Source organism: Sminthopsis crassicaudata, chromosome 3, assembly GCF_048593235.1.
Source record: "Sminthopsis crassicaudata isolate SCR6 chromosome 3, ASM4859323v1, whole genome shotgun sequence".
Lineage (NCBI taxonomy): Eukaryota > Metazoa > Chordata > Mammalia > Dasyuromorphia > Dasyuridae > Sminthopsis > Sminthopsis crassicaudata.
This window is the reverse complement of record NC_133619.1, coordinates 333,552,347-333,580,212: the sequence shown is the minus strand read 5'-3', so window position 1 is coordinate 333,580,212 and position 27,866 is coordinate 333,552,347. Positions and strand designations below refer to the sequence as shown.

At 39.2% G+C, this 27,866-nt stretch overlaps 1 protein-coding gene across 11 annotated transcripts in view; it reads right to left on the bottom strand.

Annotated features, from left to right (window-relative positions):
• The window catches only part of KALRN (kalirin RhoGEF kinase), a 934,437-nt gene that overhangs the window by 255,942 nt on the left and 650,629 nt on the right, over window positions 1-27,866 (bottom strand). For 9 of the 11 annotated variants that reach the window (XM_074301431.1, XM_074301444.1, XM_074301430.1 and 6 more), the window contains exons 33-34: window positions 23,974-24,076; window positions 23,345-23,545 (exon numbers count right to left, since the gene is read on the bottom strand). In XM_074301431.1, the coding sequence (XP_074157532.1) occupies window positions 23,345-23,545; window positions 23,974-24,076 (304 nt within the window). The remainder of the gene's footprint in view (window positions 1-23,344; window positions 23,546-23,973; window positions 24,077-27,866) is intronic. The other 2 variants (XM_074301436.1, XM_074301437.1) reach the window with 1 other exon arrangement.

Sequence of the window (27,866 nt, the reverse complement as noted above, 5' to 3'; positions counted from 1 at the left end):
GTCAGGCCTGATGACATCTCCTTCTCCTACCTCCCCAAGTAGAAGGACTCCTCCTGCTGAATGTGTGGGAGGCACCCACACTTCCACTCCCACCCACCCACACAACACACATAGAGATTCTCAGATGTGGTCTCACATAGAGAGGTACAGATATACACGTACATGTGTACATGCAAAAATACAGATACATATCCATGCAACATAAATATATCAATTAATCCAAATTTAAAATATTTATTTACACTCTATATAATGTCCAGCTGTATGCTGCAGAGAATATTAAGCACAGTCCCTGTCCTCAAGGAGCTTACAGTCTAGCTGAGGAGACCAGACTAAACCACATGGAACAAGTAGGGAGCATTCCAAGACAGAATGTACAAAATGAACGGCACAGACCACTGGGATAACGCGACTAATAAAAACAATAGGCTTAAATGACACACTTTGTTCTCTGAGGCTTCATTGTTGGAGGAAGAAAGGGCGGAGAAAGCACAGGGATGCATTTCAGGTATTCACATAAGAGGTAGGAGTCATGAATATGCCATTAAAAATGAGCCAGTGAACATAAAATATAGAGAACTTGGGCAGAAGAAAGAGATAGAATGGAGGAGAGGACTATGGGGGGAAGGTTAGGAAAGAGGGATTACACATGGGGAGCTGCCTCATTTTACAGATAAAGGAAACTGAGGTAGAGATGTCAAGCGTCTTGCCCAAAGTCATGGAGCTAGTGCCTGAGGTGACATTTGAGCCGAGATATTGAGCCCACTGTCCTGTGCTGGGACTGCTGACCAGCTTTATTTTAGAGAAGGGTGGCTCTCAGCTCCTAGAACAAGTCAGTGATGATGGCCCATAATATACATACACTTTCTTGCCCCTGGGCTCACAGAAATAGACCTCCAGAGCCCTGGTTGGGGAATAGTTGGCAGTTAATTTTAAAAAGTTGGGTGGCAGTGAAATTAGAGGGGACTTTGAAGACCAGGGAAAGAAGTCTGTCCTTAATATAGCAGGAAGTTGTCATTTTAGGATCCCAAACAGAAGAATAACATAAAAAACCCAAAACAACAACAAGGGGAACCTGGGCTTCTGGGTCTGGGCTTGATTTTAGGGTTTGTAGGCAATGCAAAAGTACTGGAAAAGAAGGAAGGAGGTGACTCTGTATAAGATACCATAATGATTGAGATGCATGTGATATGTCTATATAGCAACGTACTTTAAAGATGTCAGAATTGATGAAATTGCCTTTACGCAGAAGTTCATATGGTTACTGACTCGGAATTGGGAGGAACCTTAGTGATCAATTCATTCAATCTTCTTTTTTAAGAATGAAGTCCAGACTGAGTCCCAGAGAAGTGATTTGCCCAACATTACACAGAAAGAATTGGGAAAATGGATTTGAATTCAGATCCTTTGAATCTAAATTGATCATACTTTTGAATATCATCAGCATTGGCAAATTTTCCAATTTGGGTCTGGTTTTGACTTTTTGACAGCCAAAAATCAACCCTAATATACTATTTGGGGTATGGAAACTATCAGGTGACTACAAAATTATTCTATTAAGCTGCTAGCACAACTACTACAATTATTACATATTTCTAATATAACATGGCTAACGGCAACTTTTTATCATCATATTTACATGCTATGTTCTATGATTAAATGGATGACTGGAGACTATTTTAATAATCCATAGGTATAAGTGAATATGTTGAATCTTCTGTTAAAGAAAATTCACAAGTCATTTGTTTTTTTTTTTTAAACACTCAATTTTAAGTCAGTGGTTGAGAATTTGGTTGAGAACTTCACTTTCTCATAGAAACAATGTTAAGTATAGTAACCATATATGAATCATGCTTTGATATTTTCAAAAAGTTTTCAAATCTTTGTTCTCACTTTGATTCTGCCAAGAATCCAGTGAAATTTTAGGACAAAAATTAATATGTCCATTTTGCAGGTGAAGTGAGTGAGGTTCTGAGAGATAAAAATAACATCCCATAGTCTGGTAGCTAATAAAATGGCAGCACTGAGTCTAGAACCCAAATCCCTGGATATCTAATCTTATATTTTATTCATTGTGCTGTTATTGATTCATATTATGTTCTCATAGTAGCCCCACGCAAAGCATATGTAATCTCTTATTTAGTCGAATTGCAGCAAGTTTTGATGAAAATGGTAGGAAATAGTTTGCAAAACTAAGAATTCACATACTGAATAAGAAATAGCATACTTATCTTGGAACGTGGTACCTGATGTTTAGAAAATGATGAGGAAGTAGCCACATAATTTTATGGAATTCCCATATTCTTGCCTACTTTAAAGGGCATCAGAGGTTGATGAGATTCATTCTTTATTATATCTAATTTCCCTTTAAAATTCTTGGCTTTTCTCTTCTGTGATACAAATGTACTTAGTTTTATTAGGGTTATTTTTCTTTTTGCTTACAAAAGGCAAATAGAGAAAGGAAAGAGAGAAAGGAAAAAAAGAGATTCAGGCAAAACATATATAGAAAGAAAACTAAATTTCCCTGAGGTAACTGGGATAAGGCTTGCAAGAAGAAAAGAATGTAGTGGGGGGGAGGGGGGCTAGCTGTACTCTCATGTGTATTTATGAAAAAGATTTCCTCAAGTGGAATTTGTTGGATTTAAAGGGAAAAGGAAGGTAAGACAGCATGACAGGTGTGTGAAAGCAGGACCAATAAGGAAAGGGATATTTTATTTGATAATTCCAGACCCTGGTCACTTGCCCAGTATCTTTCATCTAGAAAAGTTTGGTTGTTCTTTGGAGGGGCAACCCTTGGGATGGTAGAAGGATCAGGGAGGCTGTGTGAACCCAGCCATTTTTATGGATGGGATGTTGGCAAATTGTGGATTTGTACTTCATAGAATCCTAAACTCCATGCAGTTATCTTATTTTAGGTATATATTCTTCTGTGTACATATGTGTATGTAAATTATATGTAATTGCCTTAATTTTGTCTCTTTCCACCTGAGCCTCATAATAACACTATACTTATATTGCCTCAGCTTGCCTATTGTATTTCCAACAGATTTTGCTTTTCAGTTAGCATTTTTTTGGGTCTACTTATATATTAAAGAATATTCCCTAGCAAACATCTCTTTGAATTACAAAATTTCTTTGAAATACAAATTACAAAAAGTAGTACCCCAAGACTGTGTTTTGGGCTCAATTTCTCTGCAAAGAGTTTTTGCCCATAGCAAATAATCATGTATTTTAGAGCATCACTGGAACATTTCCTCTGTAGAGAAAATTCAAAATAATAACGTTAGCTAGCATTTAAAATAAATTTCACATGTTACCCTCATCACAACCTTGTGAGGTAGTTGCTATTGGGAAAGGGGTGGTTTGAGAGGTTAAGTGACTTGCTCCAGTCACAAAGCCAGGATAACATTAGAACTTAGGTCTTTCAGTACAGTACAGTATTCTATATACTATACCTAATTGCCGTAAAGGTGATATTTTCTTTAGGTTCTCTCTTTCTCTACAGGGATGGTTGACTAACTACAAGGATGGAACATTACATACACTTCCTGGCTTGCTTCATGTCTGGTTAAGTACTTGAAGTGCTTTTCCCCTCTCTCTCTCTCTGTCTGTTTCTCTCCCTGTGTCTCTCTCTTTCTGCTATTTTCTGTCTCTCTCTGTCTTGTCTCTCTCCCTGTGTCTTTCTTTCTCTCAGTCCTCCTCTCTCTCTCCTCTCTCTCTCTCTCTCTCTCTCTCTCTCTCTCTCTCTCTCTCTCTCTCTCTCTCTCTCTCTCTTTCTCTCTCTGTCTCTGTCTCTCTCTTTCTCTATCTCTCTGTCTTTCTCTTTGTCTCTGTCTCTTTTTCTCTGTCTCATCTCTCTCTGTCTCTGTCTCTCATTCTCCTCTCTCTGTGTCTCTGTCTCTCTCTTTGTCTCTCTTGGTCTCTGCCTTTCTGTCTGTCTCTGTTTCTCTTTCTCTGACTCTGTCTCTCTGTCTCTATCTCTCCGTTTCCTCTCTCTGTGTCTCTGTCTCTCTCTTTGTCTCTCTCAGTCTCTGCCTTTTTGTCTGTCTGTCTCTGTCTCTATCTCTCAGTCTCCTCTCTCTGTGTCTCTATCTCTCTTTGTCTCTCTCTGTGTCTCTCTGTCTTTCTATATCTCTCTGTGTGTCTCTGTCTCTCTGTCTCTTCTCTCTGTGTCTCTGTCACTGTGTGTGTCTCTATCTCTCTCTTCTTTCCTTTCTTTTTTCTTTTTCTATTTTCTCCCAAACAGCAAAAAATAGATTTCCCTCACTAATGGATAAAGTAAAAGAGGGATGAGCATTTTAACATCTTTTGGGGGAATGACAGCAGTTTTTAGAGGCTCAGTGGGTGGAAAGTATCTCATTTCAATTACTCTTCATTCCCTTCAAGGTTTCTAAGATGACCTTTTCCACCCTGGTTTTTGAGAGTAATTTTCCTTTAATGTGCTAAAACAAATTGTGAATATCCAATCTGATGTTCTACTTTTACAGGAGGCAGAAAGAATGTAAAGACATTGGGGTGGGGGTGATGAAAGTACTATCTCTTCTTTTCTTAAAAAACTCCCAGAGGTCCTATCTCCTCTAAACTCTAATCATAGAAGAATCTATGGTCTATAATGATAGAGGCGATCCAAAACATAATGAGGGGAAGAGGTGTTAGAGTAGAGGGAATAATATAATATTATGATTTCTTTGAGGGAAAAGAGATGAATTAGCTTCAAGATTTTAGGAGGCCTATCTTTCAAAGAAGGTGTAACTTTTGAGGTAATTAGCTAAAGACAATTGGATAAGGGATTCTCAAGTACTCTGAATAAGCCCCGAAGAGACTATATAGACTAGCATCATGGAGAAATGCCAAACAGGCAAGCAAACTGCTATATCTTTGTTGAAGGTGATCAAAATCCTCCTAAAAACAAAATTAGTGAAATTTTAACATTTGTAATTAGTACCCATCAATATAATATTAAAATATATGCTTAATTTTTTTAAAACAAGAAACAAAATTGCTTTTTAAAAAGCAGTAATAAAAAAATCAGTATAAGGAGAAAGGAGAGAGCTTTGGAAAAGCTGTCAGCAGAAGAATAGGAGCAGGAGATAATGATAATGATGATAATAATAATAGTTTACATTTATAAAGCATTTTGCAGTTTACAAAGTACTTCATAATAACCCCATGACAAATGAAGTATCTCATTTGATACTTGGAGAAACTAGTCCTCAGAGAAATTAAATGACTCACCTAATGTCCCAAAGCTATGATCAAAACTGGAATTTGAATGCAGATCCCTTCATTTCCACACTGTCAGATTATTACACTGTTAAAAGGACTAACAAGGAATCCTAAATAAAACCGGATGGCTCTTGTCTATCATGGACTAAAATTACAGGACTCTGCATCTTTTAGCATCTTTCCAGAATGAGAATTGTTACAAGATTCAGCCAAAGTCACCTCTCTGCCATCCCTCTGTTGTAGATCCCTGGAGCTAAAATGTTTGCACTAGCTCTGAACAGGAAATTCTCCATTTCTCCTAATCTTTCCCTGTCCTTTGGGTCCCCACCCTTAAATCTCACCCTACCTACCACAATAGTAAATATTATTTAGAAAGTGCTTTGTAAACCTTAAAGTGCCCTATAAATGTAGATTTTGATGCTGATAAATATTATCTTTAGATGCCTGCATATTGTTAGACTGACAAACAGATGAAGCACTGACAGGGATACTTTACTCTTCTAGGAATGGCCTGAAAAAAATAACCATGCATCATTTCCACGACCTAAGTTATGGTTAGGTAGATTATTCACTAATGGTTAATAATATATGCTATTTCTGAGCACATAGATTATGAACCTCCAAGTGTCCCAAACTGAGGATAGCCTTAGCTCTAAAGCCAATTTGCAGTTTTTCCAGCTATTTTCATAAGAAGTTCATGAGATTTAAAGCTGGGAGAGATCACATAGCCAGTGTTCATTTTACAGATACAAATACTAATCTTCTTTCCTCCCACCCCCAATTAGTAAGATCAAACAAAGATTAACAGAACTGGAATTTGAACCTAGGTTTGCTAATCCCTTTCCTCCTCGCCCTTTATCCTTCCTAGCAAAAAGCTTCCACCTGGCTGGAGTTTCTAAAGCTGCCCCAGATTTCTCCGCCTACCCAGAGACACCCCACTTATTGTATCTGGGAAAGTTGGTCCCAGACAGTCCGGGGTTCAGTGTTGCCAGCTTTGCCTTCCCTCCGTCCCTACCCTTTGCAGGACTGGTGTGTCCGGCTCCGACAACCTTCTCACTCTGTTCCTAAAAATTAAGACATTTGACTTTTCCAAGAGAAAAATTATTTTGGTCTATAAAACCCTTTCTGAAGCCTGCCACTCCTGCCTTCCCAGCCTATTAGCCTGCCCCCTGGCTTTCTCTTCTATCTCATTTGATTCTGGAATCCTGGTACCCACTGTTCCCCAGAAAAAAATTATATATATATATACATATATATACACAACTATCTGGGAGATATACTCACTTGCGCCTTGCTCCTCTTAGAATGCTTCCAACTAATCCGCTTTAACATCTTGGCTCTCTGTCAGCTTCTCACTCCTCCTCCTCCACCAGAATTTAGGAAATGGAATAAAACTCTAAGTCCCCAGCGCAGCAGACTCAGTGGCTGGCTCTGGCTGGCCCCAGGCGCAGCTGGCTGAGTCCTTTTCGGGCTCTCTCTGAGAATATCTTTGCCACCTCCAGGAACAGTCAAGCCCTCAGTGCCAGATTGAGGCTTTGACTGGAGAGACACGGAGCCTCTGCTTTGGGCAAATCACATGCCCACCAAGGCCACCTTGTGAGTCACTGGCACCCCACAGTGAGAGATCCGAGATGGGCATTAATAATGAGCTGCTGACCTTTCTCTTGTACCACACCAGAGATGCTGGGCAAGGCTGTAGGAAGTGTTGGCAATTTCATTTGGATGAGATCTGTGCTGCTGTCTACCATTATTATTATTATTTTTCTCTCCCAGAAAGGAATGACAGGCTGAATTGGTGGCATGAATTCAAAGTTCTTAATGCAGGGAGCAATAAGTCCAAGGTTCACTCTGCTCTAACTCCCAAACTAGAGAAGAACTAAGACCTATAATTAGGCTCTTTTGCTCCCAGGCAAATGCCACAAATTGTGCCAGAGGTAGGTGGCTCAGCCTGGGTCTTCAACTGAATAGAATCTGGGGGGAAGGAGCTGGCCATTTGGTAGTTCTAGTACTATAATGAAAGATTCTAGCTGGGTGCTAGGAATGGCCTGAAAAAAATAACCATGCACCAGTTCCATGATCTAAGTTATTGTTAGGTAGATTATGCACCAACGGTCAATAATATATGCTATTTCTGAGCAGATAGGTTATATCTTTACGTGCTGAAGAATTGAGATTGCAAGTGCTGCCAATACCTTCTAAATCTGACACTGGGGCAGAGCCTTAGCTCTTAGTCCTAGCTTTGGAGCAACTAAAAGCTGAACACTTCTGTATGTTTTCTTATAGAAAATATATAATCATGTTTTCTTTCTCATCCCTGTTTCTGTTGTATGAAGTAATAAAATCCATAATGCTAAATGCCACGTAGGATGGAGATATGAAAATTTGTTTGGGTGTTCTGAAAGTCCTTATGTTAGTCTTAGAAAATGGGAACTTGTAACAACTGAAGAATATTTAAAGAAATAGCCCTAGTCTGAGTTAGATGACTGTTTTCTGGGGAAAAAAAATACCCCTCATTTTCTTTTTAAAGTATTGGTCTCTCTTAAACTAGGTGGTTTTTTCATGCCATTGGGTTTAAATTAAAATATTAAGTAAAATAGTGCTGTCCTGATTTATTTTGGCAGGTGGAGCTGAGTTGAAATTTTCAATTAAAATGGTACTTTACCCCCTAGTGAAATAGAGCAGCTGGTACCTCATATGGAAGCCAGGCAGCTGAGAAGTTCTTTATTTATTTATAAAAAGGAAAAAGCCTACATTATTGGCTTTTCCCATGACACTAAGTTTTCTAAGCACTATCACACAATATAATCATGACATGGAGGTGGGAAGAAAGCTGGGTTTGTGACCAATGTTAGATAGCACAGATGAAATGAAGCTGAGATGGAAACATAACATGTTGGCAAACAGAATAAGAACCCACAAAGATCTTGACAGTTCAGTACAAGGAGCTGAATAGAATAAGGTGGAATGTATTGAGAACAAATGAAAAGTCCAAAATTTGGATTAAAAGGAAATCAGTTGAATCAGTTATGATCAGGCCATAGGTCTTATGAAAAAGACCTGGAGGTGTTAATGGAATTCAGTCCCGATTTAAATCTACAATTTGATATGGTAGCCAGAATATGAAAGCAATCTTAGATAGCAAGAATAGAAACTTGGTCTAAATCAAGAGAGGTGATCATCCTACCATACTTTGTTCTGGTTAAAGGAAGTAATCGAGATGATTCAGGAAATTGAAATCATACCTGAGGAAGATTGTTGAAAAGAGATGTTTAATCTGGGGAAGAAAAAACTGAGTAAGAGAAGATAAGGTCAGGCATGATGGCTATTTTTAAGACTCTAAAGGACTGTCATGTAGAAGACCTTTTGCTTGGTCCCAGAGGGTAGGGCCAAGATCAATGAATGACAGTTGGCTAGAGGTAGATTTTGATTTTCCTAGCAATTCATGCTATGCAATGGTGAAATGGCTCTTCCTCCAGAGCTAGAATTTCTCAAAATGGCAGAGCTAGTGTATCAACTTGTCAGATCTGTATAGAGGGAATCCTGCTTCAGGTAAGGCTAGGACTTGATGGACTCTGAGGTTTCTTTCAACACTGACATAATATGATTGATAGACATATATGATACATCAAAGAGGGTAATGAAGTCCAAAGCATCATGCTTTTGTCTTACCATGCTGATGAGAATTTTTTTTTTAATCTTTGGAGTAACAGAGATGATATTCTTTGAAAAAGAATAAGTTTTAAACTCATCTCTAAGGGCTAAGGTATGAGACATTCAATCCCTGCCTTGGATAGGAAGAAGAATGGTTTTAGGAAACGTCTTTTCCTATCTCTACCCTTACTCCAAGCACTTTCAAAGTATCATAACAAGCCCTATTCTTCTCAACAGACAATCTAAGGATTAGACATGCTTCAGTGGATTCCTGGATGAAAAATGGAACCCAAATGCCAGTTACTCTTTTAAAATGTGTTTCTTGTATCCATCTCTCCAACTCCTTCACCCTAACATGGAACGTATATTTCTTCCCATGCATTAACAAAAGTTTTCCTCAATTCTGATTTTTTCCCTTATGTTGTGACTCCACAAGTGACAAAACTTTAGGCTGAGCCATATTTATTTATCCTTAGTTTGGATTGTCATTAAAGAAGAGAAGACACTGTGTAACTGAAGTGTCATCCTCATTAAACTGGAAACTCCCAGAGGGCAGGAATTATATTCATTATCCAAAAGGTTCATTCCAAAAGGTTAAACTATTATAATCTGTATATATTTAGTCACTCCTCCCTGTTTTCTCTTTCAAATACCCAATAAAAGAAACAGAGGCCAGGCTGTGGAAGACTCAATTTTCTTATAACTGTTGTCAAAAAAGCTATAAGATAAAGTAATAATGATAACTAGCAATAATATTTATGTAGCATCAAAATCACCTTGTTTAATCTTCTCAACAATTCTTGGAGCTAGCTAGTGGAGTATCACCATTCACATTTTATAGATGATGAAAGTAAGATGCAGGAAATGGCTTGCAGCTAGAAAGCTGAAAAGCTGGACATTAAAGTCAAATCATCCACCTCCAATTCCTGTGCTCATTCCATATGGATCTAAGATTTACATATTGAGTTTCCCTCATTGTGCAGTGAAATGTCAGTTTTCCCATATTTAAATAAGTACATGGATGTAGTGGAAATAGCTGACATAGCTGGGATTCATTCACATTATATTACACTTTCGGGAGGGAACAAGTGAAGGCTCTATAATAAACTTGTGCTGATGGAAAGAACACCCAGGTGTACTCTGTCTCAGCCCTGGGCTTTCCATCTGAGGTGATGCTGGGAACAGAGAAGAGTTGTTCTCTGGGTGGCACGGTGTTTGTTTTGGAGTTAAAAGTGTTTGATCACAAAATGGGAAGCAATAAAAGGAGCAGAGTGGTAGACCATAACCTGCCTCAATAAGGAAGTGTTTTATGGGTCCCATAGGACTCACTGGGGCTGTGGGCCGAGTGAGAAATATCTCTAAAAGACTCAACCACAGTTTCTCTACTATAATACAGTGCATTTAATGGGATGGAGTTCCACTGAGGAGTTCATGCATATTCAGACATCATGGTTAAATGGAGTAGACCTCCACCAGTGATTCTGGAGTCACACCCCAGGGGTAAATCACTTTGGAAGTCTTTATAAACTTGTCAAATGAAAACATTATACAATGTGAGGTGCGTGACATTTCTGTTAGCACCAAAATTTCAGATCTGCTATGCTTGTCAATTTGTTGATTTGTTTTTTAGGGATATAACCTGGTACTGTCTTCACTGGACTCTTCAAATCCAGGGATCCTGTCTTTAAACTTCCTCCAATGAAGAATGTACATGAAGCATCCCAGAGAAAAATGAATCCTATTCTTAAGGACTTTTGAGAAGAGATTCCATAGTCTCTCCAATTACTGGTTTCAGAGTATGATATTCATCCTTGTTGGACAGCCCTTCCTTATGTCTAATTCAAATTATTTTGGCTGCCCCAAAAGTCCATTTTTTCCCCTTCCTCTTTAAAGTAAAAAGTGAGATGCAAATAAGTTAACTTTCACAAAATCCCTGACTTTCAGAATCTCAGAATTGAAAGGAACTTCAGAGGTAACATAGTCTAAGCTAAATATGAAAAAAAAAACCCATACTAAAATATTCCTCAACAAGCACCTATCTGAAGACCCCCATTAATTGGGAAACTATCAATTCCCAAAGCAGTCATTGTGCTTTTGGACAGCTCTTGTTGCTTAGAATGCTCACCATAAGCCTATATATGTCTCCTTTTAATATGTTCTCTATGCTCCTCATTCTGCCCTCTGGGGCCAAGTAAGATAAATCTGATCCCTCTTTCCCATGAAATCCCTTCAAACACAGGGTATTCCAAAAGTCTTAAAGCATCATTTTCAGTTGTTAAACAACTATCACATCCCTTTAAGTCCCAGACTAATGGTGCCCAGTTTCTTTATATGAGTTCTTAAGCTACTTTATTTATGTCTTGGACCCTTTGGCAGTCTGGTGAAGCCTATGATTCCTTCTCAGAATAATGTTATTAAATGTATAAAGTAAAATACAGAGATGTACAAAGGAAACCAATCATATTAAATGCAATTATTAAAATATAGTGATAAAACAGTAACAACAATAACAAATCCATAGACAGTAGACTAAATACTCCTGGGTTAGCCATACTTTATGTGGCATGGGCTCCAGTCCACTCACTCATGTTCCTCTTAATATTCTCTTGCTTGTTCATATCATGACTAAAATGTGGTTGCCTAGAACATAATACTCCAAATGTGGGCTGTTCAGGGAAGGACTTAACATTTCTCAAGTTCCATCTATGTCTCTATTGACAGCCTAAGATCATGCTATCTTTTTTTAATGATAATCTCATTTTGACCTTTTTTGTCAGCTCAAAGTTGAAAAGCGCTGTTATCTAAAAATGTTTTCCTCTCTTATAAATAAAAAAAATTTACTTTTTGAACCTATGCTTCTTCGGATACCAAGGAATAGCCAAACCTGCCTCCAGCTCCCCTTCTGCCAGGACACTTGCTATGGACTCTGCTGGGAGACAATGCCCATGTTAGTGTTATACAGTGGAAGGAGTCTGTCACTCTCTTCACCATGGAGCTGGAAGAGCTAGCTTCGCAACCCACCTCTACCACTCCTCAGACAAATTAAATAGAGACCTTAGTGTGGTAGACAGAGCATAGAGAATGAAGCTCAAAGTTCACATCCTGCCTCACACACTTAACTGTTAGCAAGCCCCTCACTTCTCTCAGGTTCAATTTGCTCATCTGTAAAAAAATAAAACAAAACTCAATAACATCTGAGGTTACTTCCAACTCTCGGATTCTATGATCCAAATTACATCGGACAAGTCACTTAACATCTGGTCTCAGTTTCTTCATCTGTTAAGAGGAGATGATAACATCTTCCTTATGTAACTCACATGGTTATCATGAGAATTACATGAGATAATAGAGATTAAAATGTTTAGTAACCATTGAGTGCTACAACAGTGTAAGCCGATATTATGATGAATGTTTGGCTAGTGGTCTGATGTCCCTCAGGTGAGACACCCGTATCACCCCCTTAACTCGTGGCCAATAGAAATTCTCCTTGTAGCTTTTCTTTTGACCTAAGTCAGTTTTCCTGTATTGAGACTGACAGCTCTTCCTGGCCTCTCTCTAACTCCTTGTCCCAGTTAGTCCTGAAGTAGGATAATAGCTTCCTGTCTCTGCTTTTAGTGTTTGTTTAGTGCACTGATTATCCCCATTCCTCTATACTCATCATCAGCTCATCCTGAGTTTCCTGGGTTTTGCAAGCTATTTGTGAGTTCTTCCACAACCCTCTCTCCCTACTCCCCCTTTCTGCAGAGCTCCCCCTTCTGCAGAGCTCCCCCTCCTTCCACTTCCAGGTCCATCACCAGATGGCTCCTAGCTCAGGTCCCCATTAGCATGCTAAAACAAAAATCCTCATTAGACCCATGCTCAGCTTTGGGATGTCCCAGAATTCTTTCTTCTCTGATAATATTTGCATAGAACATTTGCAACTCAATCATGTTCCAGTCTTTTCCTCTCCACTCAGAATGGACATGCCCTCCAAATTCCAGAGATTCTACTCTGTATTCATTTTAGGATTTTGTTTGAAAGCTTCAGTTCTATTCTGGGAGTACTTTTGGGGCATTTATGATATACCTGACATCAGTGCTAAGCAAACCTGGGGGTAAGTGACATCCCTCTGCAGAATGATCAATAGATAACCATATAATTACAATCGTAGCATAAGAAGCTATGGGGTAGTGGAAAGATCCCTGGGTTCTGAAAGGACATCAGTAATGGGACACCTAGGTGACACAGTGGATAGAGTGCTGAAGTCAAGGAAAACTTTTCTTCATAAGTTCAAATCTGGTTTCAGATATGTGCTAGTTGTATGACCTTGGGCCAGTCACTTAATTCTGCCTGCCTTAGTTTCTTCAACTATATAAAATGAGTTGGAGGAGAAAATGGCAAAAACCTCTCCAGTGCCTTTGCTGAGAAAACCCCAAATGAGGTCACAGAGAGTCAGATATGACTGAAATGACTGAACAACAAACTGTGTGATAACAGGCAAATGCTTTTATCACCATAGATCTCCATTCCCACAACTATAAAATGAGGATGACCCCTAAGGCCCTTCCTAGCTCCAAATTTATGCTATGCACAAAACATAACTGTTCCCTTAAACTTGTTCTAATTTTAAACTTTAGGATTTCTACCAGTAGCAGCACAGTACTATCTGGGATTCAGGCTTAATTCCTTGGATTCCTCTTGGACTCTTTTTCTCTTCCTCTATGTCTAATCTGCTCTCAGGTCCTATTAATCATATCACTATATAATTTCTTCTATCTCTTCTCTCTACTCATACGGCCACTATCCTGGTTCAGGTCCTTGTCCTAATGTCTCCAGTTGCTAACACCTTTTCCCCTCCAAAGAAAAGAAGAAAAATCACCCTGTGTTTTGTCGACACTTATTCATGTGTTTATCATCTCTCCCCAAAGGAATACAGGTTCTTTGGAGGCAAAGACTGGGTCATACATTCCATGTATCTAGCAGAGTGCCTGACATATAAGTAGGTTTTAAACAGATGTTTGCCCCAGCCTCTAGAAGGTTGAGATGAATTCCCCAGTGACTAGAGGTTAAAATTCCTTCCTACTAGTTAGAGGCAAGAAAATCTGAGTACAAATCAGTAAACACTACTAACTATGTGATTTAGGGCAAGTCACTTAAGCTCTGTTTATCTCAGTTTCCTTAGTTATAAATTGAGGATAATAATAGTACCTACACCCCAGGGTTAATGATTTCTTTTCTCTGGCACATGTTCTTTAATTCTTGGGGGACAGCATCATTTAAAAAATAGACATTTCATGGGACAGAGAGAAATGTTTGGAGCAGGAATGGGGAGAGGAAAGTTTTGGAGGAAATTAAATGAAGCTCTTTCTTGAACTCTGGGGTTCAGCTCTGTCTTGGGTAGAATGCAGAATTGTGGAATGCAAATCTTCTCACCCTTCTTCCCCACTGAGGTAGGATCTGCTATAAAGCAGATGACCTTAGTTCCTTTGCTCCTGAGGGAAGAAATGAAATCCCAGTCTTTGGAGATTCTGAAGATCAGAGCAGACAACCAGCTATCCAGAATGATATGGTCATCTTGCCCAAAGACAGGAACCTAGGCCAGATATCCATATGACACTTTCGAATTTTAGCATTTTCTTATTCTAAAATTGACTTTTTACTATGCACTTTAAAATCCTTGAAGTTATTTCTCTTAGTCTGATTGGTTCATCAGGCACTGAGACTCAAGGATGTCCCAGTTTCTAAGACCAGAGCTGTGTTCTCCTTCTACTTAGCTACTTTTCTTTCCTCCTTTCCTCTCTCCTAAGAGATTGGAGACAGATTTACCCCCCAGATGGTGGCTCCTTGCACAACAGGCTGGGCTCTGGAACATCAGCTAGGTGTTAAAACCTACACAGTTCCCTTTCCAGCCTGTCAGTAACAGAACATGATTTAGGCTCAGAGGCAAGAGCATGGGAGAAAGTGCCATGCTGCTCTAGCTAACCTTGGAAGTCTTTAGCAAACTTACTCTTGTAATAGTTTCCAAAAAAAACCACAAAACACACCAAAACAAAACCGCACATCCACAAAACTGCCCTTATTTAATGCCTTATTGTCTTCCAATAGTTTCATGCCTTATTCTAAATGACGATGAGTGGGCAATGAAAGGGGTTGGGGTAGCTGGAAGAAAATAGACAACACAATAATAAGGCATTGTAAGGCTATGCTGAAGAATAGTATTTCTTTCCATTTTAGGACATGAGGGAAAGGCATTTCTGAGAAGGGAGCCACTTTTAATAAAAATGAGACCGTGAAGCTGATAGAGTCCATGTTTTATCAGTTCCTCCTGAGTATCTCAGACTTCTTGAAATCTAATGCCTTCTCTAATGACTCCATGGTCCCCAGACCTCCAATTACCCCCAAATAAAGTCACTCATTCCCTTCTTGTGATCAGAACAGACTTTATATGTCACAATGAAATGTCTAAGAAGTTGGACCACCTCATTCCTGAAGCCAGAAGTTTTCTGCTGGCATCCAACAACTGTTTGCAATTCTATAATTCTGGTATCCATGACTCAACGCACTCCCAACCTTGGATTGATTCCTGTACCCTGCCTCTGGGGGCCCCAACTACTAATTTGAGAAACATCTTATATCACTTGAAGCTATTACTATTCAATGACTTGAAACACACACACACATTGTGTGTGTGTGTGTGTGTGTGTGTGTGTGTATTCCTTGACAACCAAGGAATAAAACATCTGGGGGTAATTTTCATGAGTTACCCAGTGTAGGAATTTTAAGTCTTCAGAACATAGGCAATTTGTACTGAAATTGAGGGGATCTAGGTTGTGTGAAAGAGAACCAAGAATGCACTCTTAGATACAAGAATATATATGGAAGTGGGTATCTACCTTATTCCCAAGTTCCTACCCTGAACCACAGGATTCTGATTGGGGGTACCTAGTTAAGCTCTATGTCTGGAGTCAGAAAAACTCCTTTTCTTGAGTCCAAATCTGGTTTTACACATTTACTAGCTGCATGACCCTGACAAATCACCCAAGCTTGGTTTGTCTCTATTTTCCATCTGTAAAATGGTAATAATATTAACACCTATCCCTCTGGGTTGTTATGAGGATCAAAAGAGAGAATGATTGTAAAGCACTTAGCACCATGATGGGCATGTAGTATGCAGTGAGAGAAATGTTAACTATCATAATAATTATTATCATTAGCTTTGACAGCCTTGTCATCCTGTTGTCAACCACCTTTACCCAGGCTGTCCACTTGCCTAGATCAATTATCTGTTATTTCCTTCCTATATTTATTGTCTATACCATTTATGTTTAAATGAACATTCTGGATCTTGGATGAAGTTGGAAGAGTACCTACATTGTCCCTTTTTCTCCCATACACAGATCTCCCAGTTTCCTACTAATTTTTAGATTCATACTTTGTGTCCACATTTTATATAGCTAAGCCCTTACTGATACATCTTAAAATACTTTCCCACAGGCCTTTGTCTCACTTAATATACTTGTGAAATGCAAACGGATTTCATTAACAAATGGTCATAAAGCATAAATCTTCTATAGGCAAATAATCAATTTGGCTTGTATAGAAAAATATAACTAAAATACAATGGAGAAACTTACTATTCTTCCTAGTTGAATACATTTGTCAGCTTTTAATCTGTAACCATGACATCCATATTGAAATTCCCTTTAGAAGTTTCCAATTATAAAGCTTTTGTGGGCTGAGTCACAGTTTGGCACCCAACTTGTTGGTTTGAAATTTTCCATTTCCATCCTAAGAAATGATAGGATTTTATGATTATATAGATTTAGAGCTAGGAACCTTACAATTCATCTAGTACAACTCCTTCAAAGATTTTACAGATGAGGAAACTGAGGCCATAAATGTTAGGTGGCTTGTCCTGGTTCTTTCCTGAATGAGACATTGTAAAATTCAATAGACTAAACCTAAGGTCAGTCCTTAATAAAGGTAAAGTGCCCTGGTACCATACTTAGTGATATCTGAGGTATGTTACAAGTTCCTGACTATTTTAAACTGAATTTTTCATATACATGTCTTGCTCTCCTACTTTGCTTGAAATGCCATTATTAGAGTTATTCCTCTAGGTTAGACAATAAAACAGAATATTTTTCCCTGAATATATCCATGTGATCATAGAAAAGAGAATAAACTCTGAGAGTCTCTTCTACTCTTTATTTATGAGCAGATTTTAATTTTCAGAAAGCTAACTGTTACTTTGGAAGGTATAGGAAATCTGCTTTAAGGAGATGAGCCAGGCAGCCAGTAAGTGTCATTGACTGGGCTGAGTTATGACAGTGAGGAGCCCTGAGTGAGAAGGGATGTTGTGAGATAAGTCCTAAGAGGGTAAATCAACAGTTGGAGAAAGACCCTAGGGTGGATGAACAAGATTCTAAGGAACGTAGAAGCAGCTAAAGAACAAGGCTTTTCTATCACCCTTATTTCCTTCTCTACCCACTCTCTTTTTTCTCTAGTCCAGTCTCTTAACACTCCTTCTCCTACCTTATAAAACAAAAGGAAACATGCCCTTTATTATAAAAAGTTTGGCACAAAAAAGGTGAAAAAATAATTCTAATAAATAGATACCTAGATAGCTAGTTCCCCCTACTGCCAGAAAAATTCATCCATGTGGTCAAAATTTGAAAAAATAAAATGAAGAAACAGCTAGAGAAGAGATTTAATCCCTGAGCTCCAAAGCCTTTCTTGCATTAGTATAAGGGTAGGATTGATGTATGGACACGAATGGAACCCAAACCATTTTTTCCTCAAATGGTTTTTAACCCTATAACTTCCTTATTTAAATGCACATTCTAGTTATTATAGATGTTGCCATTAGTACAGTTAGACAAAAGCCTCCAAGTGTCTTCTGTCATCATTTCATTATGTGATTAGGATGCTTTTATTTACACCTACGTGGCTCAGTGGATAGAGGGCTAGACCCAGAATCAGAGAGAGCTGAGTTCAAATTCAGCCTCAGAAACTTACTACCTGTGATATTGGGCAAGTCACTTAACCCCTGCTTGCATTAATCCACTGGAGGAGGAAATGGAAAACCAATCCAGTAGCTTTGCTAAGAAAACCCCACACAGGGTCACAAAGATTCAGACAACTAAACAATTGAAAAGCAACAATCAAGAAAACATTTTTTTCTTTTTCTTTTTTTTTTTTTTGCACTGGCATTGGTAATCCCTTAAATTTGGGTCCATTTGTCTTACTAAGGTAGTTTTTAGGGGGTAGATTCAAAGTCTAACCTATTGGTCTAATAGAAAGTAAGTGTCTTGAGGACAGGGCTGATTTTCATTTTTGTTTTACTATTTTAGCATAGAGTATATTGCCTTACCATGGAAGATATTTAATAAATTTTTGTTAATTTATATTCCCTCCCCTCTTTGCAGGATAGGGGAGAAGGAGGGAGAGAAAAGTGATTTTTGAACATTAAAAAAATCTCATCAAATCAAATGGTAAAAAAAAAAAAATGGTTATTGGATAAGATAGAATTAGTTTAGTTAGGCTGATTTCTCTAGATCTCAACTTCCAAACTCACCACTTACAGTCTTCTTTCCCTTTGTCCTCTATAAGCACGGATAATGGAGAACTCACTGTATTAAAAACTTCTAGGAGGAGTTCTGATTCTAAAGTAGCACATTGGGGGTCTGATACCAAGGGACCTCTTTGTGTTCTGCTATAAATTCTTCAATCTGATTCAGTCTTCCTAGTTAGTACTACTTTCTAGATCACCACAACTTACCCATTTTTTACCAGAAGGCAGCTAAGTGACTAATTGGATAGAGTGCTGGATCTGAAATCAGGAAGAAGTAAGTTCAAATCCAACTTAACATTCTAACTGGCTATGTGAGTTTAGGTAAGTCATTTAACCCACTGGAGAAGGAAATGACTAATTACTTCAGTAACTTTGCTAAGAAAACTCCACGAACAATATTGGTGTGCTATGGTCCCTAGTCATGAAGAGTCAGACATGACTAAAAAACAATAATGCCTTTTTAATTTTTTCCCGAGGCAATTGGGGTTAAGTGTCAGAGTCATACAGCTAGGAAGTGTTAAGTGTCAATAATGCCTTTTAAAAAATTGTCCCCAGGAGACTTCCTGAAATCTGCAACTGTACTTTAGCTAATTACTAAGATATCTGGGAATAAAATGTTTCCAGGTTTTATAAAGTTTGTTAATTGCTAAACTTATAATGAATTAAAAAAAAAAGGATAGTGAGGCAGAAATTTTAAAATTGACATATCACTAGACTTCTGCGACAATATGGAAGATTATCAAGGAAAGAATGTGTTTGATTTTTAAACTTTATCTTTCCTACATCACCTAAAAGACTTTTCTACCTTAATAAGCACTTGACAAATTTTTATTGGATTGAAAAAAAAAAAGGTAGGTGCATTATAATACAATGGAAAAAATACTGGATTAAGAGTCCAATGATTTGGTTTCAAACCCTGTCTGCCACTTATTTCATGGCTTTGAGAAAGTTGTTTTTTTCTTTTTGGGACTCAATTTCCTCATCTGTAAAATGAGGAGTCCAGATGGTCTCTTTAGAACCTTACAGCTTGAGAGCCTGTGATTGAGAAGAAGATTTCTACCAGTCTAATAATACCCTTCCTATTGAAGAAAGAATGATGTACAGTCAAGGGGGACACTGGGTTATTTATCTCTGGTAGAATATTAGAATGTTAAAGAAATTGAATGAAATAAATATTCATGAAGCCCTTCCCTTAAGTATTTTGTTTTCTTAAAGAGATGATGTTTTACGTGTATTTCTACCAATAATTAAATCCACCAGACCAACTTCCACCTCTTTTTGTTTTTTTCCTTCTTCCTAAAGTTAGAAACAACACTAGCAATTATCCTCTCCCAAAGATCACCCAGTTCCTGTGCTTCGGCTTCATTGGAGTCCTTTTTGGCACAGAACTATAGAGAGTGATTTATGAAAGGAGAAAAAAATGGAATAATTCTATGCCTTCCATTCCATCATCCCCTATTATGCTGCTTCCGGCTTCTACCATTACCTCTCTTTAGTTATCCCTGCCTCTTCAAGCTCTCCTACTTTCCTCAGCTCAAGGGAAAGGACCTAGGGGACCCATAACATGAGATAGTTGGGTCATAACCCAGTGGATAAAGTCTTGAAGGACCTGCATTCAAATCTAATCTCAGACACTTATTAGCTGCATGACCTTAGGTAAGTCACTTTTGTTTGCCTCAGTTTCCTCAATTGTAAAATGGGGATAATAATGACGTCCACCTCACAGAGTCATCGTGAAGCTTGAATGTGATAATATTTGTAAAGTGGTTAGCACAATGCTTGGCACACAGTAAGTGCCATATAAAATGTCATTATTGTTATTATTGGAAAGGATATCCTATTACTTCACAGATAGGAATTGATTCACTCTTTTGATCTTTGTGTTTGGGAGTGCTGAATATGATGGCTGATGTATAATAGGTGTTTAGTGAATCTTACCTGACTGATTGAGATGTGTATTAGAAGCTTTGAGGGAAGAGTAGAGGTGGAGCCTCTTAAGTTTTTAAACCTAACCCTTAAATTTGGAAATACAGGGTTGTGAGTCAGAAGATTTGGGTCGCATCCTTGTTTTTGCCAAATATTGATTATATGACTATGAATAATATCAACTCCAAAAGATTTGTTTCTGTTTTTGTAAAATAAAGGGAGTAGAGCTAGGTGATCTCCCAAGCCTTACTCTGAGATTCTCAGCAACAAACCCAGAGTTACTTCCTGACAAAAAGGATGATTGGGCTGTTTTTTTTTTTTTTTTTTTTTTTTCCCCTTAAAGGACACAAGACAAGTGTTAGAGGATTGGAGGCATTTAGAAGGGAATTGTGTTAGATAAAATCCTGACAGAGAAGGTTATTATACAGTTACATAAAGATAGATAATTACTATATTTTTTGATTATAGGGATCTATTATGTTTCATTATCCTGGAAGTACCCAAAAGAAAAAGACTATATATTTTCTTTCCTTTTTAATTTGTTTTCTTGGAACCCATCTTAGGGCTACTTACAAAGCAACTGTTTCACCAAGGATATTTTGACTAGCCTCCTTAGAGTAGAAAAATTAAATATGATCCAAATTTGATTAAAATATATTTCATATCTGATTTTAATGTGTTACTATGTTAATTATATACATAACTACCATATATGATACATATTATATATTATTTATCGTGTAATATATAACATTGTAAATAAAATGTTTTCATTATAGCAATTGTAATAAATTCTAGAATATATAATTATATTATATAATAATACATTATATACCATTATGTTATATAATTATAAAATATAATGCACATATTTTATAATTTATATAATCATGTGCAATATGATATGTAACATATTTTTTATATAATTATATATATATAAACACATGTGGTTTTCTAAGTCAATATGCAGTACTCAGGGATCCTTATTTACAGGTTGGGGGCCAACATTTCCATATGAGTTTGACACCTCTGTCCTAGAGAATATTCCCTAGGATTAATTAGTGGATGCTGATTATTGATCTTTTAAGGGAGGAGGCAGTTCAGGACTTGGCCTCTTAGAATAACTGAGTGGAGAACCTGGAAACATGGGATTCTTTTAATTCTAGCTCTCCTTACCACTAACTAGTGGTGTGTGTTTGGGGCAAGTTATCTCATTTTTCTAGGTATTAGCTCTTTTCCCTCAATGAAATGAGGATGTTAGGATGGAAGATTCAGAGGATCCATCTTCCTTCTGATAGCCTAGTTCCAGTATCCTATCCACATGCCTCAGCTTGGTACCCCCTCCAATTTCACTGATCTGAATTGCATGGCATTATGGACAGGGTCTAGGACTTGAAATTAGAGGGCTTGGGTTCAAAGTCTGGCTCTACCACTTATTGGGTGATATCGAATAATTTTTTTGTTGTTGTTGTTGTGTGTGTGTGTGAAATTTTATATAAAATTCACTTAATTTCTTAGGACCTCAGTATTGCAGATATAAAATAAAAGGGACTGGGCTAGGTGACTTCTAAATCTCCTTCCAGCTCTAAATTTGCAGTGCTATGACTCAATGAGAAAAGAAGACATCTGAGGGGAGCTTTCCTGGTCCTAAACAATAGTTGCTGGAAGATAGTCTCACTTACCTGGGAGGAAGCATGAAGGAAAAACTGGGACCTGGGTTTCCCCAAGCCAAATTTCAACCAGCAACCACTTCCTCAGTTAAAGGCTCTGTCTCTGAGTCAGAGGCTTTGGTGGGAAAATGCAGAGCCAGCTTGGGGGGAGAGCTGGGGCAAAAGACCCTCGGAATTGGGAACTAATAGGCTGTGTCCATACATGGCATTTATTCCAAAACAAGGTTGCATTTACAGGACAAGTCTAGAGAAATTGCTAAATATAGAAAATGAGGAAAAGAATTATCTTTGTATAGATTCTAAGAAGAGAGACCCCTGATCCTTCTCCATAGTCAAAGAAGGCTTTCAGTGCTATTCTGCCTGAAGGAAGGGACTGGCTAACTGAACCATGGAAGTCTGGGAACTTATGCTCAAAGAGAGTTTACTACTTTAGAGTGATGTCTTAAAAAAAAAAAAAAAAGTTAAAAGTCTACATCTCTAATTATATTGGGGTAGGATGAGATAGATAAAAAAATTCCCTCTATCAATACAGATCTGGAACTGTTCTTCCAATTAGTATCTTAGAGAATTGTTTGAGGTACTGAAGGGATTTAGTGATTTTCCCAGGATCACAGAGCCAGTAAATACCCAAGATAAAATTTGAACTTAGTTCAAATGAGATAATAATTGTATAAAAAGCACTTAGCCTAATGCCTGGCACACAGGAAGGGCTCTACAAATATTAGTTATCATCACCATCATCATCACCATTATTATTATTATTATTATCATTATTTTTTTAGACTCCCTCTATCCTCTACTCTAGGCTGCTCCTGGAGTGTATCAGGGCTTTTTACTTCATAATTATCACAGGATTTAGATAACAATTCTGTTCTAGGGAGAGAGACTTAGGGAAAAATCCTAATTAATTAGTAACAAACTACCAGGCCAAATAGATAGTCCCAAGTGTAGAGAGTGAACATGAAGTATGGACACAGCCTGTTCTCCCAGCCTTAGGGGGAGGGGGCGGCCAGTGCACCAGGCCAGAGCCAGATGGTACTCGAGGCCTCAGAGCTTCACCAACAACAAAGGCCACCAACATGCAGCAGAAATGCCAGTTCCACTCCCATCCCTGGCCACACTGGGTGGGCAAGGGTGGGACGTACGCGCAACCGTCACAAAGGAGGGAGATCACAACATTGAGACAGCTGGATGGATTCCACTGCCCAGCTGGGGGGGTCAAGAAACAGTAGGGGCCATGAGTGCCCTTCCTTTCTCTCCCCACGAAAGACCTCACGACACATGCTTACTTGGCTTAAGACCTGACACAGCTACCTACCCGGGTGGTGGCCAAGATTGACACATCCTCTCCAAACTGCTTCACACACTCTGTCCTCGTTGGCTCTGCCCTGGGGGACTGAGTCCCAGGATTCCAAACAGGTCCCCTCGGGAGAAAGGTCATATCACCATAGAAAGCACCGTGGATAACGTGCCCACCGTCCAGCTGCACCCTGGCCATCCTCCAAATCACTCTCTTGGGCTGGCATTCAGGTCAGTATGAACATAAGGAAGCAGCAGTCAAAAGAGACGCAGAAAAATGCCCCAAGACTTCCCATCCTTGTGGAAAGCAGAGCAGCCAAGAGCTCCAAGATGGAGCATTTGAGAAAGGGACAGGCGGGGATGTTGAGACTCGCTCCTTGCTACCACCTCTCATCCCAACAACTCTCTCAAAGTATTTGGAGGACTGACCGAGCAACCCTGAGCCTCCAACCCCAGTGCAGTCCCCAGGTCAGACGTACCTTATCCAGCCCCACTCCAGTGCTGCGCTCTCCCCACCCCCCTCTTGAGAATATAACCTTCTGAGTTATATCCCCTAGATGAGAGGCTTCTTAGGGAAGGGGGTCTCTCCAGGGGGCAGGAAGCCAGAAAGACCTGGGAGGGGGGTAGGAAGCTAGGAAACTCTCCTACCTTGTCACTGTCTACTGTGTTCTGAGAGGTTCTGGAGGCGATGGAGATAGTGTCCGGTTGACTGCTCCCATCCCCCTGGCTGTCGATATCATCTATTCCATCCCTGCAGGAGGAGAACAAGAGGGAAGGGGTGGAGGGAGAGGAAATGACCATGGGCTTAAGAAGCAAACGGCGGTCTCCATCTGGGAATGGGAGAGCCCTTTCAGGCAGGGATTTGGCTCAAATCACCCAGCTGGAAGAAGGTTCACTCTGTGATTTCCAGTGATGTCACCTCTGACAGGGGGCAAAGCCCATAATCACCATGTGGGTGGCTGCAAGTAGAATGACCCTTCCCCCCACAATTCCCCAGGGCAGCAGTGGGCACAGGTTTATAAGGGGAGCAGGAAAATACCTCATCTTAGTCAGAGCCCAGCCTCTGGCCAAATAGGCTGCTAGGAACCCTGGAGTGAAGGGAATTCAGGAGGCTCTGCCCTGTGCCATACCTGGGCTGGGGGCAGGGTGGGCAAGTAGACCATAAGTAATACAGGGCTGTGGAAAGAGGCAAACGAGCAGAAACAGCAGGGTTGCTACCGGGAACTGAACCTTTCTTGATTTGTGCTTCTTCACATTGGTGGGGTAAGGGGAGTACAGCGTGTTTTGTTCAGTTGTCATGTCTGAGTTTTTGTGACCCCCATTTGGGTTTTTTTGGGCAGAGATACTGGAGTGATTCAACATTTCCTTCTCCAGATCATTTTACAAATGAAGAACCTGAGGCAGTGATGAAGTGACTTGCTTAGGGTCACACAGCTGGTAAGTCTCTGAGGTCAGATTTGGACCTGACTCCAGGTCCAGTGCTCTAGTTCCTGCACTCTCTATTTGCCCCCATAGCATGTTATAGAGAAAAGAAAACTGAGTTGGGGGAGCAGGAGGAATGGATTCTTTTAGAACCAGCTCTGCCATTAACAGTAAATCACTTCTCTTCTCTGGCCCTTCGTTTCTTTAAGTTAATAACCAATATATATATATATATATATATATATATATATATATATATATATTTTTTTTTTTTTTGCTGAGGCAGTTGGGATTAAGTGACTTTCCCAGGGTCACACAGCCAGGAAGAATTAAATTTCTGAGGGCAAATTTCAATTCAGGTCCTCCTGACTTCAGGGCTGGTGCTGTATTCACTGGACCACCTAGCTGCCCTATAACTAATTCTTTGAAATCAAAAGGTTAGAGTAAAAAGCCTCCCAATCCCCTTCTAGCTTTAAGCACAGGTCTAGACAAATTCTGCAGGAGATATTTCTCTTTGTTTAGTCTTTAATACTGAAGATTCAGATTCTGGAATCTGAGGAAGTCACCCCCCCCCTTTCCCTTTGGTACTTTCAGGGACAATGTGGTACATCCAAAAAAAAAAATTAAGACTTGGAGTGACCTCAGGCAAGCACTTTGTGACTCAGTTTCCTTATCTGTAAAATGAGGAGATTGGGTGTCTGGGTGACCTTATCCAATTCTTAATCAATTCTGGTATCATTAACACAGTATATCATGCTACAGGTTCCAAGATAAAATGCTAGTCATATCTTCACCCAGGCTTTGGACAGCCATATAAAGAACAGGGGACATTCCTGGGCCTAGGAATTCCTAAATGTCTGGTAGGCCGGGGTATTGGCTGTCCTTGGCTTTTAGCTCTATCATCCCTGGCAATCTTGAATCTCCCCCTTGTCTAAATTGAGGACATTCTAATGTTTTTTTAATGGAGCACTTTGGTAGAAGGGAGGAGGTTAGATCAGAAAATATGCTCGTGTACATTATAATCCTTTTCCCCCCTTGTCCTAGGGCCACCCCCACCACTCTTGCACTGAATCCATGACCAGTACCACCCCTCTGGCACAATCCTTCATAGGAGGCCAGCAGGGCCATAGCTTCTTTCACAGTTGCATTTAGAGGAAGATGAAGTGGGAAATGTAATTATTGAAGTAGACAAGACTTTGGGCTCGATCTATTTTCTCTTCCTTGATGTTAGAGTGAATTTTGGAGTTTGGAAGAAGAAAAAGGAGTTCCCACTTGGCGGGGAGTTTGTGAACAGTCATGAAGTCATCCCAGAGAACAACAGTTTTTGCGATGCAGAGTTCTACAAGAACCACATACCTGATTCTTTGCATGGGAAAGGTAACATCATCAATGGAATAATGATGATAATCACAAGAATTCACATGTCAATTGAGCTTTATAGATATAAAGCATTAACCTACATCATCTGGGGAAAAGTATGAGTCTTGGATCTGGAGACAATAAAGCTTTGCTGTGAACTGTGATTTTAGGTAACTCATTTAATTTCTTTTTGGTCTTCTTTTTCTTCATCTCTAGAATGAGGGGGTTGGGCTAGATGAGATGCAAGGTTCTTTTCAGTTCTAGATCTATGATCTTATGCTCTGACATTCCAGCCAGCCAGCTTCAAATCCATGAGGTCAAGGTCTCTTGACCTCATGGATTAATGTAAAGAATACCAGATCTGGTATCCAAGGACCAGAAGACAAAATCCCAGCTCTGTTGCTGGGCAACTCAGGCAAATCACTTTATTTCTTTGGGTCTCAGTTTACTCATTGACAACATGAGAGAATTGGATGACATAGTCTCCTTCACTTATAAACTTATAAACTATTATCTCTTTTGACCTTCAGAAGAAAACTCTTTGAGATAGACAATGCAAATATCATTACCTCTATTTTTTCATTGGGGATGCCAATGTAATCATAAGACCTTAGTCTACTCGCAGATTCTAATTTCAGGGTATCCCAAAAATCTTAGTGCAGAAAGCTTCTAATGCTTAAGATTGCCTTGATTCTTGAAGTATCATATGCAGCCATGTATGGGTTACTTGTATGTAACTATTATGTAGGAATATTTCCATTCTGAGCTGGTTATTAGGCAGCTTAGTAGTATCAAATTCAAATAGAAGTGGATCCCTTTTTGGACCCCTCATCTGTGCGCATGACTTTCCAACTCAGATTAGCTTCTATTTATTCTGTATATATCCTGAATTTTCTTCCAACACTTTATTAAACCATTTGGAGTGTTCTTGGCAAAGCTACTGAAGCAGTTTGTAATTTTCCTCTCCAGCTCATTTTACAGATAAGAAAATTGAGGCAAGCAGGGATAAGTTACTTGCTCGGGCCACATTGATAAAGTCTAAGGTAATATTTGAACTCAGGACTTCCTGACTCCAAGTTATCCACTGTGCCCTTTTGCTGCCCCTCTCAGTACTCTAGGAAACACAAAGTAAGTTTCTGTGAATTTAAAAGAAGGCACAAGTATATTGGGAGAGAGAGTTCTCCCTTATCTGTGAGCCCTGTATGCCAATCCCTTTTGCTAATTCCCAGCAAGAGGAAAAACTGGAACTTGAACCAAATTCCTTTGGGGGATAAACACTCAGGCCTTAGAGTATTGAGTGTCTGGTCTCAGCCAAAGTTCAGGGATGCTCCGAGCCTGGAAGTCTGATACTTCAAGAAGGCTTAAGAAGACTGGGGGAATTCAGACGAGAAATGTGCTCTGTCCCTTCCTTTCTTCCCACAAGTTTAGACTGGCAATAGAAGGGTAAGGAGGGGAGCATTTCTTGTGTCTCAAGGGGATACAAGGATTTAGCTAGAACCTAAGTATCTCAGTTATGACAGACAAAATCCCTTCTGTCCTGCCCCTGATAAGGGCAGTGGAAGGAATGATGGATCAAATTCCAGCTCTGCCACATTTTCTCTGGGTTATACTGGGTAAGTCACTTAACTTTCTCTGAACCTCAGTTTCCTCACCTGAAAAATAAGGGATGTCAGAGACATTTTTGTATTTAGTATAATGGAGCACCTAATTGGTTAAAAATGGATTTTTTAACCAATACTAAAACAATTTCTCTACAACCT